Source organism: Monodelphis domestica, chromosome 6, assembly GCF_027887165.1.
Source record: "Monodelphis domestica isolate mMonDom1 chromosome 6, mMonDom1.pri, whole genome shotgun sequence".
Classification (NCBI taxonomy): domain Eukaryota; kingdom Metazoa; phylum Chordata; class Mammalia; order Didelphimorphia; family Didelphidae; genus Monodelphis; species Monodelphis domestica.
The window spans coordinates 270,330,898-270,347,463 of record NC_077232.1 but is presented as its reverse complement, the minus strand read 5'-3'; the positions used below and the strand labels follow the sequence as shown (position 1 = coordinate 270,347,463).

Genomic DNA, 16,566 nt, shown 5'->3' with positions numbered 1-16,566 from the left:
CTAAGCTACAATCCCTAACTTGAAGGCCTATGGGCAATAGCCTCAGCACCTTCTGTGAACCCCAATCCAAAGTGCTAACTCTTCCCCTTTCCTGGTTGTAGCCCAAAGATCCATGGTTTGATCTGTCTAGGGAGGATCAGTCTATTTACAATTTAACTTTTTGTTTAAATATGCAGCCTTTCTCCTTCCTCCTAAACCCAGCTCCAACTGCCAAGGGACCTATTCCTGCTATGGTCACCTCCTTAATACTGGGATTCCCATTGAGTCAACAAGAGAAAGGTGGGGGAAAGGAGGAGAGAAAGAATAAAATGATGAAAATGTGTGTGAGAAGAATGCATTTGTGGCCATTGTGTTGGGTTAAAGAGAACAGAAAACCAGAGAAGGAAGACTAAAGAAAGAAAATAAGGAGTTTTTTTAAATTGGGGAAGGTAAGGAGGGGAATATTTACAACAATAACCAGGTGTAGCAGACAGTGAACTAGGTGCAGATTCTGAGAATCTGAACTTGAATCCTAACTCCATTACATTATTTGGGAGGTGTCAGACTAGTCACTTAGGATCCCTGGACTTGGGCAAATGGCCTCTAAAATCCATGGCAGCCCTTAAATCTCTGATCTTAGCTCCTTACATTCCCACTGGACCTTAAATGCTGAACCATCACGAAGTCTGAAATCTGGTCTGATCCCAGAGCCAGTCTGATATGCCCCTGAAGTGTAACAATTCCTTGGAGATGAAGAGAAGTACAAGTGGTTCAGTTGAAACAATTGAAATCGGAATCACTTTAGTCAAAACTTGGATAGGCATCACATCTAGGAGCCTTAGGTTTTCCATGGCCAAAGGGAAGGATGGAAGTCTGGCCATTATGCTGAGTTCTCAATCTCTCATCACCTCATGGGTGATCAGCCTAACCTTTAAAACTTTCTGTTGTTTCTCAGACTTCCCAGTTTTTTCTCCCCTTTGTTAATGGACCTGGAAAATGCAATACTATGAAGCTACCTTGTCAATGATAATTAATAAAATGGTATAACTACTATCTCTACAAAATGTTGCTTTAAAATCTCTTGGAGAGTACTAGGATATATTATGTTGAAATATTGTTGAACATTTTGAGAAAAGGGAAAATAAAAGCTTTTGATTAGACCAATCCAGTAAGTGGTGGAGCTGTGCCAATTCAGTACAAAATGGGATCACTTGCACCCCAGCACAAAAGCTGCCCAGGACATGCATCATCCTAGCCCCTCCAGTGAGCTAGACTCGAGTTTTTACATAGCTGAGCTCTTCATCTGCAAAAGTTGACAACCTGTTCTATAATGCAGAACAGCTGTGTTCTGCTTTTTCCAAATTCCAGGCTTTGCCCTTTGTCTGCTTTCAATTAGATGGTTTCAGAACTATCACACCCATGTGTGCTGGACTGGAATACCATGAAGCATTGAGGCCAGGCCAAACCCTGTGTCCCAGGTCAGGAATGAAAGCTTTTAGCTGATGACATACTCTCCCCTGCTAATGCATCTGTAATCAAATTCAACTGAACAGCAAATCTCTCAAGGACATTGTAAGCTTGGCAGGTGCAAGTCTGACCGGCGCAGGTCATTGGGATTTTTCTGAGCTTTCTACCAAATGTAGCCTTTCTAGCTTAGTTAAGAGCAGAATATGTAATTTCACCTTCAAGCAAGGCATATGGCCAGCCAAGTGACATGTCCCCAGGCCCCAGTTAAAAAAAAAATATTGCTCTGTAGGAGTAAGATCTGAACTTACAATTTCATCAGTAAAAGGAACTTCTGGATAAAAAAATCCCCTCAACCAAAGTAGGTCAACACCTTTCCTGCAATTATAGTCTTAAAGAGTTACACAGACTATTGTGAGGTTGTGACTTGCTCAGGGTCACATAGACATTATGTTTCAGAAGCTGGTCTTGAACACAGGTCCTTTTGACTTTGAGGTTGGTTCTCTCTTCACAGTACCACATTACCTAAAACAACAACAAAAAAAGGCACAAAGCTACTCGTCATGTTTCAGTCAGTTTGTTACAAAAATGACTACTTTGTCTGAAAAACTGGAAAGTTTAGGCAAGAACTAAGCACATCTAGAAAGCTTCATTAATATTAGGGGACTTTCCCTGTTCTGAGCTTGGCTCCTCTAGGACTCTGGGACTCCTCTCTCTTTACCCCTGGGATGAGGAGAGTGAATTACTAAAGTAGTCCAAGGTGGTGACAGAATGGATGCCAAAATGATGTCTTACTCTCTGGAAAGCAAAGATTTTCCAAAAGTGCTTGCTAAAGAAAGGGCTATAGTATGGTTTTGTATATGTGAAAGATATTTTTATGGATCAGCATAGCAATTTATACTATCATGTCACAAAAGGCACAATAAAAATTCAAATGATGCTCATGGCCAGGCTGCATATCTCCAAGTCAGCAAATTACTACTCTGCTCTTTTGTGCTTGACATAATTATTCCTGGTAGTTGCAGACATGACCAAATGAAACGAGGAGGAGGAGGAGGAGGAGGAGGAGGAGGAGGAGGAGGAGGAGGAGGAGGAGGAGGAGGAGGAGGAGGAGGAGAAGGAGGGAGGAGGAGGAGGAGGAGGAGGAGGAGGAGAAGAAGAAGAAGAAGAAGAAGAAGAAGAAGAAGAAGAAGAAGAAGAAGAAGAAGAAGAAGAAGAAGAAGAAGAAGAAGAAGAAGAAGAAGAAGAAGAAGAAGAAGAAGAAGAAGAAGAAGAAGAAGAAGAAGAAGAAGAAGAAGAAGAAGAAGAAGAAGAAGAGGAGGAGGAGGAGGAGGAGGAGGAGGAGGAGGAGAAGGAGGAGGAGGAGGAGAAGGAGGAGAAGGAGGAGAAGGAGAAGAAGAAGAAGAAGAAGAAGAAGAAGAAGAAGAAGAAGAAGAAGAAGAAGAAGAAGAAGAAGAAGAAGAAGAAGAAGAAGAAGAAGAAGAAGAAGAAGAAGAAGAAGAAGAAGAAGAAGAAGAAGAAGAAGAAGAAGAAGAAGAAGAAGAAGAAGAAGAAGAAGAAGAAGAAGAAGAAGAAGAAGAAGAAGAAGAAGAAGAAGAAGAAGAAGAAGAAGAAGAAGAAGAAGAAGAAGAAGAAGAAAGCCAGCTCCCTGGAAAATAGACTGAATATGCATTAAACACATTACATTCCTAAGATACATTGGGGGAATCCTGATAAGACCAATTAACACAAATCAAAGACTTGTGCTTAAATTCCAGTAAGCCCACCAGAGACTACTAACATTTTCTGACTGCATGATTTGTGAGGTTGAATTCAAGCCAAAGAGAAGGAATGTCTGAGGAAACACCCATGAATATTTTCCATATCTATCTTGTGTCACATGCACAGAACTCATCATTTTTGTCAATGCAAAGTATTTTTTTTTAGAGCAAGGCAAAATGAGATAGTTGGATTTTACCTTGTATTTCTCCCAGGCCAGCCCCATTGAAAATGACCCTAGTCACTGGAAGATGTTTGTATGGCACAAATTCTTCATGAAAGACAGCAAGATCTACATTTCAGAGTTTGAGGGGTCCCAAGAAGATGGCCATCTTTATGCAGGTGTTTTCCTGCTAAGTTTTGGTTAAGTAGGTGTCCATTATTCCTCATGAATACTCTATGCCATGGCAATAGAGTATGCCCCTGGTTTATGAGTTAACATATGAATTCCTGAATCTGCTTTATATTGACTGTGATGTTATGAGGAAAAATAATATAATATTTCTCATCAATTAAATGACTGCCATCCTGCACAATGATTAAAGCTTAAAGAAGCTACTGAAATATTAAAATGAAAAGTCACCACAAGAAAACTTATGGGGTAAAGGGCTGCAGGGCATGCAAATTCAGGTGACTCATTTTGAAGAATCTCTTTGCATCCATATCATAGCAAATTTATTGTCATGATGAGAGTTTTCTTTGTAGACACAAATTATAAATATTTATATATATAATTAAGATACTGCTACAGCTGAAGGAAGTGTTTATCTACTCTATGTGTTTATATAAGCATAGACAGTTATGTGGTCATTACACGATCCTTAAGAATCATGTGAGAAGGCTAACAGAGATGTCCATATATTCCTCCAAATTCCCATGGTGATATGCAGAGTGAGATCCAATGGTAAAAATTAGACACAGCCAACACATTCATGTCTCATACATGGTAAAACACTTCGTTTTTTCTGTTTGTAAAAAAACCCCAAACTTGCTCTATCTCCCTATTTTGGAATCTGAGAATGAAATAAAATAGTCGTTTGTTGGGGAACGCCTCTGGAAAGGAGGTATCGGAGACACCACAATTCACCACAATTTTACCACCATCAGATTGCTCTGTTACTTTGGGCAAGTTGCTAATGTTTCGTCTTCTAAATTTATTTAAAATAAACACATTTTTAAAGAGGTTTTTGCCAGCCCCCTTAAAAAGCTATTATGAGAGGTAGCAATCTGAAAATATGCATCATGTACTATAGAAGAGGGAATGCTCAACTCATCACTCTGGCAATACCTCTCCTTTCTGGATTCCCAGCCCTTGGGCAATGTGAGCTCTGCTCTGAGCTGGCCGGGATATTTTAAACAAAACCACATGTTGTTCCACACGAGCAGTAATGGGCCGGTTAGGCTCTTTCCCAGAAAATAGCTTTCCCCAAGCTTCTCTGGTCAAACTTTGGGGATTCATGTGATAACCTTCTATTTTGTAGCTTAGATTATTCCTGAGAGGTAGTAACCACATGAATGTCAACATTTAGAAATCGAAACCTGTGGGGCAACAGCGGTACCTAGTGGCCAGAAGGTAAATCATCTTCGCTAGCTCTCAACAACCTCGGAGGGAGCTCTAGGGTTGGACGGGACCTCAGTCTACCTAATCCAACTGCCTCTTTGTCAAAGGAAGAAACTGAGGGCCAGGGAGGGTGTTACAGCCCCAAGGCCACTTGGGTAGTAACTACCAGAGGCAGGATTTGGTCCTAGATTCTCAGACTCCAGAATCAGGTCTCTTTCTGTTTTATTACTGTAGAACTATATAATATAGTTCATTAATATGTAAGGAATACTTCAGTTTCTTTTGCTTTTCAATAGGAAATGACCCTCACAGATAGAGCAAATATCAAAATCTCAAAAAAACAAAAAACCCCACGGTTTTTGTCCCGACATAACCTCCCCTCTCAATGCACAGCTATATGGCATATGTGGATCTATATGTTTGTATATGTGTATGTACACATGTGATGTATATATACATACACATACATATATACACACACCTATCCCAATTAGATGATGAATTAGGAATATTGCCAATCAGACAAAAGGCATTTATTAAATATATACTCTCAAACTGTTGTGATCCTGAGAGGAAGTGCTCCATCACCTCCTTGGCATAAGCAAACAAAATGCCTCCAAAAGACTCCTTCTGTCTTTGTTCTATTTGTTTAATCCAATATTTATCAAATGAAAACAAAAAAATAAAAATAAAGACTTATTCTGTGCCAAACACAATATTATATCCTGGGGAACTAAAGACAAAAATGAAACAATCTCTTCCCCAAAGAGCTCACATTCCTTTGGAAGAAACAGCACATACATTCAGAAAGAATATATGCGGAATGGGAGCAGAGGACACCAATTGGCCGGGTGCTGGAGTCGGCAATGGACTCTCCAATGGAGGACTGCAAATTTAATTGGTTAAAAGAAAAGTAAAGCCAGAGCATGAGTAATGGCTTAAGAAAATACTAAGGGCAAGCAAGAAGAAGTTTCCAAGTAATGTTGACAAGGTGAGGATTTGCAAGTGGCAATGAGGAATCATGAACACTCTAACTTCCCCTTCCTGACCACTGGGAAGGAGAATATGAGAAAAGATAGAACCATTGCCATGAAGTATGTTCCGTGATATAGTGTTGTTTGGAGGAAGCTAGAGCTCAGTGAGTGCAAGTAGAGAGAATCCAAGGAAAAATTCCATAATGAAGGGTAGTTTTTCATGGTGGAATAAGAATTCCAGAGAGCATGGTGGATAAGATGGGCAGAATTGAATAAAGGGATATATGATCAAGATGGATAGAGATGGAGGGAGGAGCTTTGCCACCTGGAAGTGACTCAGAGCAGTAGCATTGCAGTGTGAAGACCAGAGGGATTATGGGTTCACATATGAGGTATTTGGGAACTAACCTGCATTATTTTCTGGTCCATTGAAGCATACCCATCAACTTTTTTGATTAAGAACTTCTTTTAAAAATAAGTACTCCCCTAAAAAGCATTAGACCAGTTTCCCACTTAAGTAAGTATAGTAAGCAAAGCATAATTAGAGTTTCTTAGAACATATGTCCTTATAGTGTTCTAAGATCATAATTATGAACTCTATTATAAAAAATAAGTACTATTGACATAAGTATAGGAGGTATAAAAGGTCAGATTGGATGTATGGTAACCTCAGGATATGTCCTGGAAGTTTGATGATTAGATGCCTAATATCTCACAGCTCTTATCTTCCTCTTAATGGGTTTATTTGAATATTCTGACTAATCAAAGTTATATTATAAAATTATTCTACCTAACCGACATCTGTTTTTTTCTTCCCATTTTTCTTTCTAGTCTCTGAAGCCATCCAATCATGCCACTATCCAGAGCATAGTGAGAGCTGTGGGTGTCATCCCAGGGATCCCTGAGCCCTGCTGTGTGCCAGAAAAAATGTCTTCTCTCAGTATCTTATTCTTTGATGAGAATAAGAATGTGGTGCTAAAAGTATATCCTAATATGACAGTGGAGTCTTGTGCTTGTAGATAACCTCTTGCAAGAGATTTTTCTGAGTGCTTAACTCAAGTAATTATTTTTAAATGGACTTTTGTTTGCACTGTCAATGCATTTCATTCCGAAAGATTTTTATAAAGAAAATAGAGAGACAAAGTAATGAGAAAGGGGGGTGGAAAGAGAGGGAGAAAAGAAACTAGTGAATTGGAATTTAGATTGCTTCTGAATGTGACTAAAAATAAAGAGTTTTCCTATTGTGAATCTTTATCTCTATTGTGAATTGAAAAACAAAAATTCTGATTTTAAGTATTACTAGAACATTGACTGTTAGGAGGAGGTCTCCTTATTTTTATAAAGGTAATTTGAAAGCAATTCACAAAATGTCAGTTTGCCATTCATTTATTTATACTCCTCTGGTGGCCAAAGGCTATGAAGAGCAGTTTTGTATGTTGAACTAGGCTTCCTGCCTACCAGAAATTTAGAGAAAATTCTGCAAGTGCTTAATATTCCAACTGAGTTTGACTTACTCTTAAAGCCTTTCAGAATGCAGTTTAAACAAAGGCCACTCTCTAAGTAAGTGGGGAGAATGTGTGTTTGCTTCTGCATACATGTATTCATAGATGAGCTTATGTTCCAGAGCCCATATAGGAATGCTCACTGACCATGTTCCTCCAGTTCAGTTCACATAGTTATTTTCTTTCATATGTGGCAACTATTATCCTGTCACTGGTAAAGTTTTTGCAAAAAGTAAAGGATAGATTACTATTTTGTAGCAAGTCAGTGACCAAATTATCTAATTATGTGAACATATAATTGAGAACATTTCGTTGCACTCATAAAAAGAAACCAACTTCTCAGTTTTAAAATCCCAAATCTAATCCCTATTCCTTTTTCTGGTTTTTTAAAGCTCATTTCTTCTTCTAAATCGAACCCACAATTTCCTTTTGAATCCATAATCTTTCAGTTATCAGTGAGATCACTTTGGCTCCTAGAACAGTCAGAAAAGTCAACATTATTTAAAGAGAAAAGAAAGCTAGAATCTTGAAGAGGTCTCTGAATGACAATTTTAAAGTTTAGCCACATATTCAAGATCATTCTTAGGCTACTTCCTGAGACCGTAAATGGAAGGTTTTGTAGGCTTATCATTTTACTGCAAACCTCATCTAGAGAAATCCCATAATTCAGAACAATAGCTTTTTAAACTACAATTTGTCATACATTCCTCAAAGGGTATATTGGGCTAGAATTATTTCTACCTACTAAATATTTTCAGTAAAGAGTATGATGCTTTTTAAGGGGGCAGGATAAAAGCCACTTTCCCTAGTTACTCCAAAGAGGAGGGTAACATTCAGTCTATTCTGGACCAACACACAAAAGATAATCACAGATATTGAGCAAACATATTTATCTAAGATAACTGTAAAACAGAAATTGTAAGGATTATATGAGTTGGTATAGCATAACAAGAGTAAAAGTAAATTTTCAACTCAAGCAACATAAAATCTCAAATAAACCAAGGAAAGATAGAAAGATACATTTAACAATCTCTAGGGGTGGGAGTGGGGGTAGGGAGAAGAGATTAATGGATATATGAGAGAGGGAGCTTTTCCCACATGCCTATGGTTCCAGGGACCTCACTGAGCCATTCAAAAGTTCCTACCTTATCTCTTGGCTCAGTTCTTTCCAAATTTCTCATACATCATTGGTTTAGCAGTCTCAACTAATCAGGAGTCGCATCCCCTGTCATGGGGACTCCTTTTAGGGAACAGTCAACTAACTTACCTGGGGCGGAAGAGACTAAGTTTGTATCCCCAGCATCTAGCATAATACCTACCCTATTCTAGATGTTGAATAAATGTTTGCTTCCTCTCTTCATTGGCTTAAGATTTAGCTGTCAATTGACTAAAAAAAAATGCTGCATAAATGGTATAAACTTCAGCACCTATAAATTATTTATTCAGTAACTCTCCCCTGAGAATAGGCTTGATTGGACTAAGGAAACAAGCTTTTATGTCACTAGGGATTGGCATTTACTTTTTAACCAGTAAATGAGTAGGTAGAGAATTTCCCACAAGAAGTACATCTAGTAGACCACATGACTATATTCCAATATTACAACTCTTGCCATCTCTACCATCCTACGTTCTTGCCCCTAGCATACTTTCTAGCTCTTGCTCTTAGAAGAGTAATAAATCTGTGCTACCATTGCTCTTGTAAAGGGCAACATAATGACCTTCCCTATGGCACCGAGTCCCAGGAAAATGTTTCCTTTAGTGACCACATTCCCTTATATTGTCTTCCTCAATTAAAATATAAGCTCCTAGAGGGCAAAGACTATCTCATTTCTGTCTGTGTATTTCTGGTGTCTGTGGCACTGGCCTGACACACAGTATGTGTTTGTTTGATATGTTGCATTTGGCTAATTAGAGAAAATATACAAATGGGAAGCAGTAAGACATAATGAGGAAAACACTGGACTGAAAGAACCTGGGGTCTAGCACCCTCTCAGCCTTTTAATGATTCAAGTTTATCCATTCATTCACATACATTCAGTAAATGAAGTGAACATTTGCTATGTTCTAGACACTGACTTGCCTCTGTTAAAATGTTAAATTGGCAAATTGTTTCACCTCTTTTCTCATCTTTTAAATGAAGGAGGGGATAAACCTCATAATCTTGGGGTTCCTTCTAGCTCATTCTACAATTCTAGTTATTTCATATGTATTTCATGAATTGGGTGAGCTCCAAATACCCATATTTGTAAACTATTTGAAGATCTCCCCTTTGCTTTGGAATGTGATCAAAGTATGGTGTGTTGCCCTTGTTCAGATTGCATTACACATTGCTAGAAACTCCGCATAGTAGGTTACTATCACAAATTTTCTTAGAGTATGTGAAGTCTGGTATGTTTATGTGCTGTCCCTTTAGAAATGGCATAAGAATTTGAAGACAATTCTAGGTAAGGAAGTACATGGGAGTGTCTATTTGTGAAGAAATAGAGTTCATTTTTTCTGACAAACATAATGTTTCAAGAGATGAAGAAAGGGAGAGCCAATGTTAAGGAAGCATTATTATAAATTTCAAGGAAAAAGCAACAGTGTATGCTAGAAATGAGTGACTGGCCACTCTATCAAACTGAATCCAAGAAAACAATAGTAGAGGCAACTGACATTAAGTAGATTTAATTTCAGATTCAGTTGCTATAGAAAGGGGTCAGTATAAGACCCTGATTTTCTATCCTGAGATGATAAATGCAGCACAAATATTGGAATCGTTTCAAGTATGAAGTCTTGTTTGGGTACCTGATTATCTCTAAACTTTTATAGAACTGGATACATAAAGGAATTGTTTTATGGTTAGAAAAAATGACTTGCACTTTCTCTTCTTATGGCAAGTCAGATTCAGTTACCAAATAGCCCCTAAAATCCAAACAAATTGCCAACTATGTAAAACTATCTATCCCAGAAGATAGACCATTTATTTTAATCAGCATTTAATATGATCAATTTCCCATTGAGTGAAAGAATTTCAACAGTCATTTGAAATTTGCTGTATTAGGATTTATTTGGTCAGTGGTAGGTTGTAAATGTCCTCATGGTTTTTCTTTTTAACTCTAAAAGATAAAAAATATATGATACTGTGAAAGAGCCTTTTGGGAAGGTTGCAATTCTTACCAGAGAGGGACAGGCAGAAGGAAAGAGATGTATTCTTAAGAAACAATGGATTGTTTTTATGCCAATCCAGTCAATGTCCATTTTAAAATGTCAGATGTTTAAACGCTTAAAGCCCAGGGCAATTGTGATCCAGTCTTTCTGGGTAACCCACACTGCTGAAATCATAGCTCTTCCCTTTGGAGTGCTGAAGAACTGGCATAGGAAGTCTGGTCAAGAGTCTGCTGAAAGAGCCACATCTGGAAGTGTTTCTTCCTAAAAGGCTTGGTGTGAGGAAAGGGTTTTGAAACCCTTCAAGTCTGATCATTAGTTGTGATTATTAATGAAGTTAGCTCCATATCAACCATGTCTCTCTTGTAGCTTCCTAAAGACTTATGTCTATCTCAAAGGAATGATAAGTTCAAAGGGATTTAGTCCAATCCCTTCATATAACAGATGAGAAAGCTAAATCACTTTTCCAGGATTACTCAAGTGGTCAGTGGAAAAGTTAGGATTTGAACTCAGGTCCTATGACTAACTCCAAGTTCAGCACTCTTTCCAATGCACACTTTTCAGTGCTTCCTTCAAGAGATAATTGCCAAAGAACCAGGGCATCACTTACTGCAGCAACTTCTTTCATTACCATCCTAAATCTGGATCTAATCTTGTTAAGTAAAAATGACTACCTAAGTCACTATCACTCTTACAACCTGCTTTGCTAAAACTTGTACCAGAAGCATGGAGGTCATAAGATCAAGATTTTAGAAACTGAATTGAGATTTTAGATTTTGATATGATAATCTAAGAAATTTATTTCTACTTTACTAGATATAAGTGATAGACATTTATTCATAAGCTTTGTTGTTTCTTTTTTACTATTTCTCTGAATAAAGGTGCCCATTGTTGATTATGTATTAATCTCATGGGCAATTGCCATATGAAGACCTATGTATCAATATAACATTGTGAATAGTCATGTTATTCATTTATGTAGTCTTTGTACTTTCATTGGTTGCTTTTATCATATTCTGGTCGTTCTTTACTGAGTGACTTAGTGTCTCCTCTAACAAAGAGTAACTAATGTCTGTACATTAGTTTCTTCCTGAGCCACGGCTTGATTAGAGAATATCCTAAGCTAGGAAAATGTCTTAATTTGTATCTACTATTGATTTATGAGAAAGCATGGAATAATCATACTTCTATGTATTTTCTGGGTATTTTATTATATTATAGTTGATAGATAATTAAACTATATCAACTTTTGTAAACCAAAACAATAACAACAAAAACACAAAAGTTCTTGTAAATGTTTTAACTGAGAATTTTGTGCTTGTACAGTTTGCTGCAATTATATATACATATATATATATTTGTAAATGGAGAGAAACTTTAAAGAGGCTTTTAATTTATTTAATGTCAACTGCCTTCCTGTACTGGAATTTACACATTTCGATGTTAAAATAGATTGTTTTTCACTGCAGTTACCTAAATGAGAAGACTTGCATCTTTAGTTAAGTCCATCCAAAAGGCATATATAGTGCAGTGAAAGTGGAAAGAACATTGGATATATCAGCTTTGTATTACTGGCATCATTTCCCTCTGATGTTGGAGAACTTTTCACTACAAATTATGAAAATAATAAAATTGCTTAACTGCAACTTTTTCCCTCTTTTTTACATGTGGGGGACTGAATTTTCAAACAACTTTTTTTTATTCAAATAACCTTAATGGTTTCTTTCATATAGAAATGTCAAGTTCATAGGTACGAGCTTTCATAGGAACAATGTGAAGGTGGTATAAGGACTCAGAGGAGCCGAGATCCCTCACAAACACCTGAGGGATGTCCTTAAAATGAATCAGAAGGAACAATATAAACAAAGCCAAGGAAAATTGGCTACAGACTGAAAAAAAAGACTTCCAGAATTCCTATAGAAATATATAGCAGAGACAAGATATGGGAGGTGGATGTCCAAGAGTGAAACAGACTGATGGAGCTAGTGCAGGCAAGTGAATGGCCCCATCCTTAGAAGGATAAAGGGGCAGACCATTGGCCAAACTTAGTACAAGGACAATTCAGAGATCCCATCCAAGGCAGGAGACAGAGCAAGAGAAGCAGGTAGGCAACTCACACCTGTTCACATTCAAGCAGCCTGTGTATAACTCACCACATAGGCAGCCTTGGCCCAAATCATAGAATGAAACAAGACCAGAAAATTTCTGCAGAAGATGAAACCTATTCAGCTCTTGAATTGAAGATCAAGCAGGACCACATCATCCAAGAGTACAGAAGTAGAACCTGAGTCCAAGCCCATATTCCCAATTCCAGAAACTGAGATTGAAGGTATGAGTAAAAAGGAGAAAATGCCCAACACAAATGAATAAATAAATACCATAGGCTTAAATGTCAGCTTAAGTTTGTATCTAATGTTATAAAGTAAAAATGGCTACTTATATCATTATCACCCTTAGAATCTCCTTTTGCTAAAACCTCTGTAAATAGTGTGGGTATCACAACTGGTCTACAATCACTCAAGAGGTCCAAGAGTTAAGACCAGAAGAAGAAAATATATCCACAATAAATCAAGCTGAGATTTAGAGAAAAAAAAATGTCCTGCCCACAAAAACTATAAGAGTACTGAAATAGAGAAAGGTAAACTGAGGAAATTGTTTCTTTTGCAATGACTGCTGTTCTCTGACTGTCTGTGACTGGAGAACTGCTAAGAGAACCTGAAGCTGCTTGGTTGAAATGGAGGTAGGAATGAGAAATGCTGAGGGATGCTGCCACACAGGAATACTGGTAAACAGGGGAACCGATTTGGGGAATGCTCTGGGGTTTGCCTACTGATCCCTACTGATGGCTGAGGGATCAATCTATTTCCTAACCTCCTTCCTCCCTCCCTCCCTCCCTTAACCACCCTCTTCTGGAAGCCTTTGGCTTCCTCCCTCCCTCCCTCCCTCCCTCCTGAGTGGACTATAAAATTCTCTGGTTTTCTTTCTCAGGTAAGAGGTTTATTGTGATAACAGGATGGGAAACTGAGGTAAGAGGGATGAGGATTTCCCTAAACTACAAGGAGAATTTAGGAGGGTTATGGAAATAATCAGTCTTGTCACTAACTGTGACAGAGAGACAGTCAGAGATGGAGGACAACAGCTGTTTAAAATCTTCTTTCTTCTTCCTCACAAAATCAGCAAGGTCTCTCAGCTTAATTTCTGAAGCCCCCCCAAGGGTTCTTCAGTCTGAGACAACTCCTCAAGAGAAAAAACAATGTCCAAAGTCTCTCAGTTTAACCCCAGAGAGAAAAAAAGTTCAAAGTCTCTCCTTCAGCTTGGCTTTCCTCCAACTCTTGATCAGTCAAATCTCAGAAAGAATAGAGGTTTCCCCTTAATCAGAGAACCCCAAAACCAAGTCAGCCCCACAAGGGCCTTTTTCCAGGTTCAACCTCCAGAGAGAGTGACTCCAAGTCCCCTCCCCTGGTCAGCTCAACTGCCAACTCCTGGGAACATTCCAACCAAGAAGAACCTTCTTCTTGATTGACAGGCAGGTTAGGTCCCCAGCTTGTTTCTTGCATCTTGGCTTACAAGTCCTCTCTCTTTCCATGCCTCTACCGCAATACTTGGAAGAAATGACACATACAAAATGAAATACCTAGGGAGAAGAATACCCTTTGAACTTTGAACAGACAATGATCAAACCACCTCAGAGACCCTTTACCAATTTTATTTAAACTTTCTCTATAGACCTTGAAACAATAAAGTCTTGATAATACAGTTGTTTCTCCACTCCCCCATTAGTAGCTAAGGTCATGATAATACTCTGTACTGCAATAGATCTCTGCAGCAGAGGGGAGGGAAAGGGAGAGGGTTGTTTTTTTTTTCTTAATATAGAGCTCAACTTCACATCCCACCTTTCTTCCTAGAGCCTCAGAAACCCAAACTATACATAGCATCAGTGGAAATTCTCTGAATTATTGTAGAAAGCCCAGAAAACTGAGGAACAGAAGGAATAAAACAAAATATCAAGATAGGACACCATGTATAGGGGAAACTGTGCAAAACTCTACTAAGCCTGAGAGAAAGAGCCTAGCATCCAGCTGGAACCAGTTCTGTTCCCACAAAAGTCACTTGAGGTAGAGACTAGGTGGGTGAACCATGAATGACCAGCATGGGAGGGTTAGCCTTGCATTGCTTTGAGATCCAGGTCCCAAGGAAATCACCACTAGAGAGGAGAGAGTTAGAAAGTGAGTAATAGTGAGAAACAACAGTGGAAAAGACTAAAATTACCATAGATCTTCGGACAGGGAAAATACAAAGATCTTGAATATACATAGATAAATCCACAGGGAAGACACCAACATTAGAAGTGACCTTTAGATGTGGTAAACTAATTCTGGCATCTCTGAATAAATATTGCAGACTAAGGAAAATTAAATATTGCAAAACTAAGGAAAATTAAATATTCATTCAATGTGGTCAGTACATCTTTTTCTCTGAGGCTCAACTTGGATTTATTGTGGATTTACTGTCTTCTTCTGGCCTTACCTCTTGACCCTTTCAAGTAATTGCAGTCTATATTGGAACCTAAAATCTTAGTTCATTTTCCAAAACCCTCAATCTTGGGGCATCTACATTGATGAGACAGAGGATCTTATGGAATTTAAGAACTACAACTTGCTGTTACTTAGAGGTTTCAAAGAGAAATTAAATTTATGAGAGCAGAATTTATAATCTGCACAGTAAAAATAATGGATGGAATAGAAAAAATTGAATCTTCAGTGGCAAGTCTTAGCAGAGAAACAGATTAGGAATAAAACTATTTCGAAATGAAGGACAATATAGAAGAGGAGAAAAAAATCACATTTAAAAATATTTTTACTATCTAAAACATACTGATCTTGGAGACAGGATATCTAAAGACAACCTAAGGATCATGGGTCTCTGAGAAAAACACAAGACACATACACACACAAATGGAATATCATAATATAAGAAACAATATAAGAAAGATTCTCAGAACTGCTAAACACAAAAAATGAAAAAACATTAGGAAAAATTCATAGATTGCCTTCAGAAAAAACCCCAAAGCTGCAAACTTCAAGGCACACAGTTAGATTTAACAGTTCAGTTCATATCAAACTTACAAAAAATGCATGAAGGTATGGCATAATGTGTAAAAAGCAATGTAGCTCAGGATGCAGTCCAGGGTAAATTTACTACCTTAAAAATCTTTGATTAATTATAAATGAAAAACTATGGACATTAAATATGTCCAGGACATCTTTTTCTTTGAGGTTCAACTTGGACTCACTATCTTCTGACCTTGTCTCTTGGTCCTCTCAAGTAATTGTAGTCCAGACTGGAACCTAAAATTTCAGTTGTTTCCAAAATCTTTGATCTTGTGACCTCTCCATTACAAATACAGATTTCAGCAAAGCAGATGATAGTGACAAAAGAAAATAACAAGGGAAAGGGTAGTAGACTGCATAATCAGGGACATGGTGTTGGTGGCAAGGTCTTCCTATGAAGTAGTGTCCTGTCACCCATAGAAAATGACATTCTGGGAGTGAGGCACAATGAGAAAAGGAAATCCATGGTTCAAATTCTACTGCACAAACTGCCTACACGAGAGAGCCCATAATAGATACCTCCGAAGCCTTGCTTATATGAATATGAAGAATACAGATAATAAAGAGAAATTGAATAATTATAGGGGTCCAGAACCACAGAATGAAGCTGCTATTTCTATCTACTAAAATAGAGAGGCTACAATGAAAAGAGCAAGAGAAATTCTTTCCAGAAAGAGGTACAAAAAAAAATTTTTTTTAACCTAGTGAATAGATTGGTTTAAGGAAAAAGAAGAAAGGAGAATGTACTTGTCTGAGAAGAAAAAACAGAATAACCAGATAAAAGCACAAAAGGAAAAGGAACTAATAAGCAAAATTCCAAATGTTTAATAGGAGGAGCAAATCAAGAGTTAATCCTAATAATTTTGCATGTGAATGGATTAAATAATTCAATAAAATTTTAAAAGAGTGACAGGTTGGATAAAATAACAAAAACTTACAATCTTTTGATTACAACAAACACATTTAAGAAACAAAAACATATGCAAAATAAAACTGAGGAAATGGAAAAACTGAAAATAAGAAAACCATAATATAGGGTCCTTATGATAACTAGTTTTAACCATTGGTTA

The 16,566-nt window shown here is 37.7% G+C and overlaps 1 protein-coding gene across 1 annotated transcript in view; it reads left to right on the top strand.

The window, feature by feature from the left end:
• The window catches only part of BMP3 (bone morphogenetic protein 3), a 38,706-nt gene extending 26,675 nt beyond the window's left edge, over positions 1-12,031 (top strand). The window contains exon 3 of the mRNA XM_001371483.4: positions 6,568-12,031. Within this exon, the coding sequence (XP_001371520.1) occupies positions 6,568-6,759 (192 nt within the window). The 3' untranslated portion in view covers positions 6,760-12,031. The remainder of the gene's footprint in view (positions 1-6,567) is intronic.
• Positions 12,032-16,566: the final 4,535 nt, after the last annotated feature.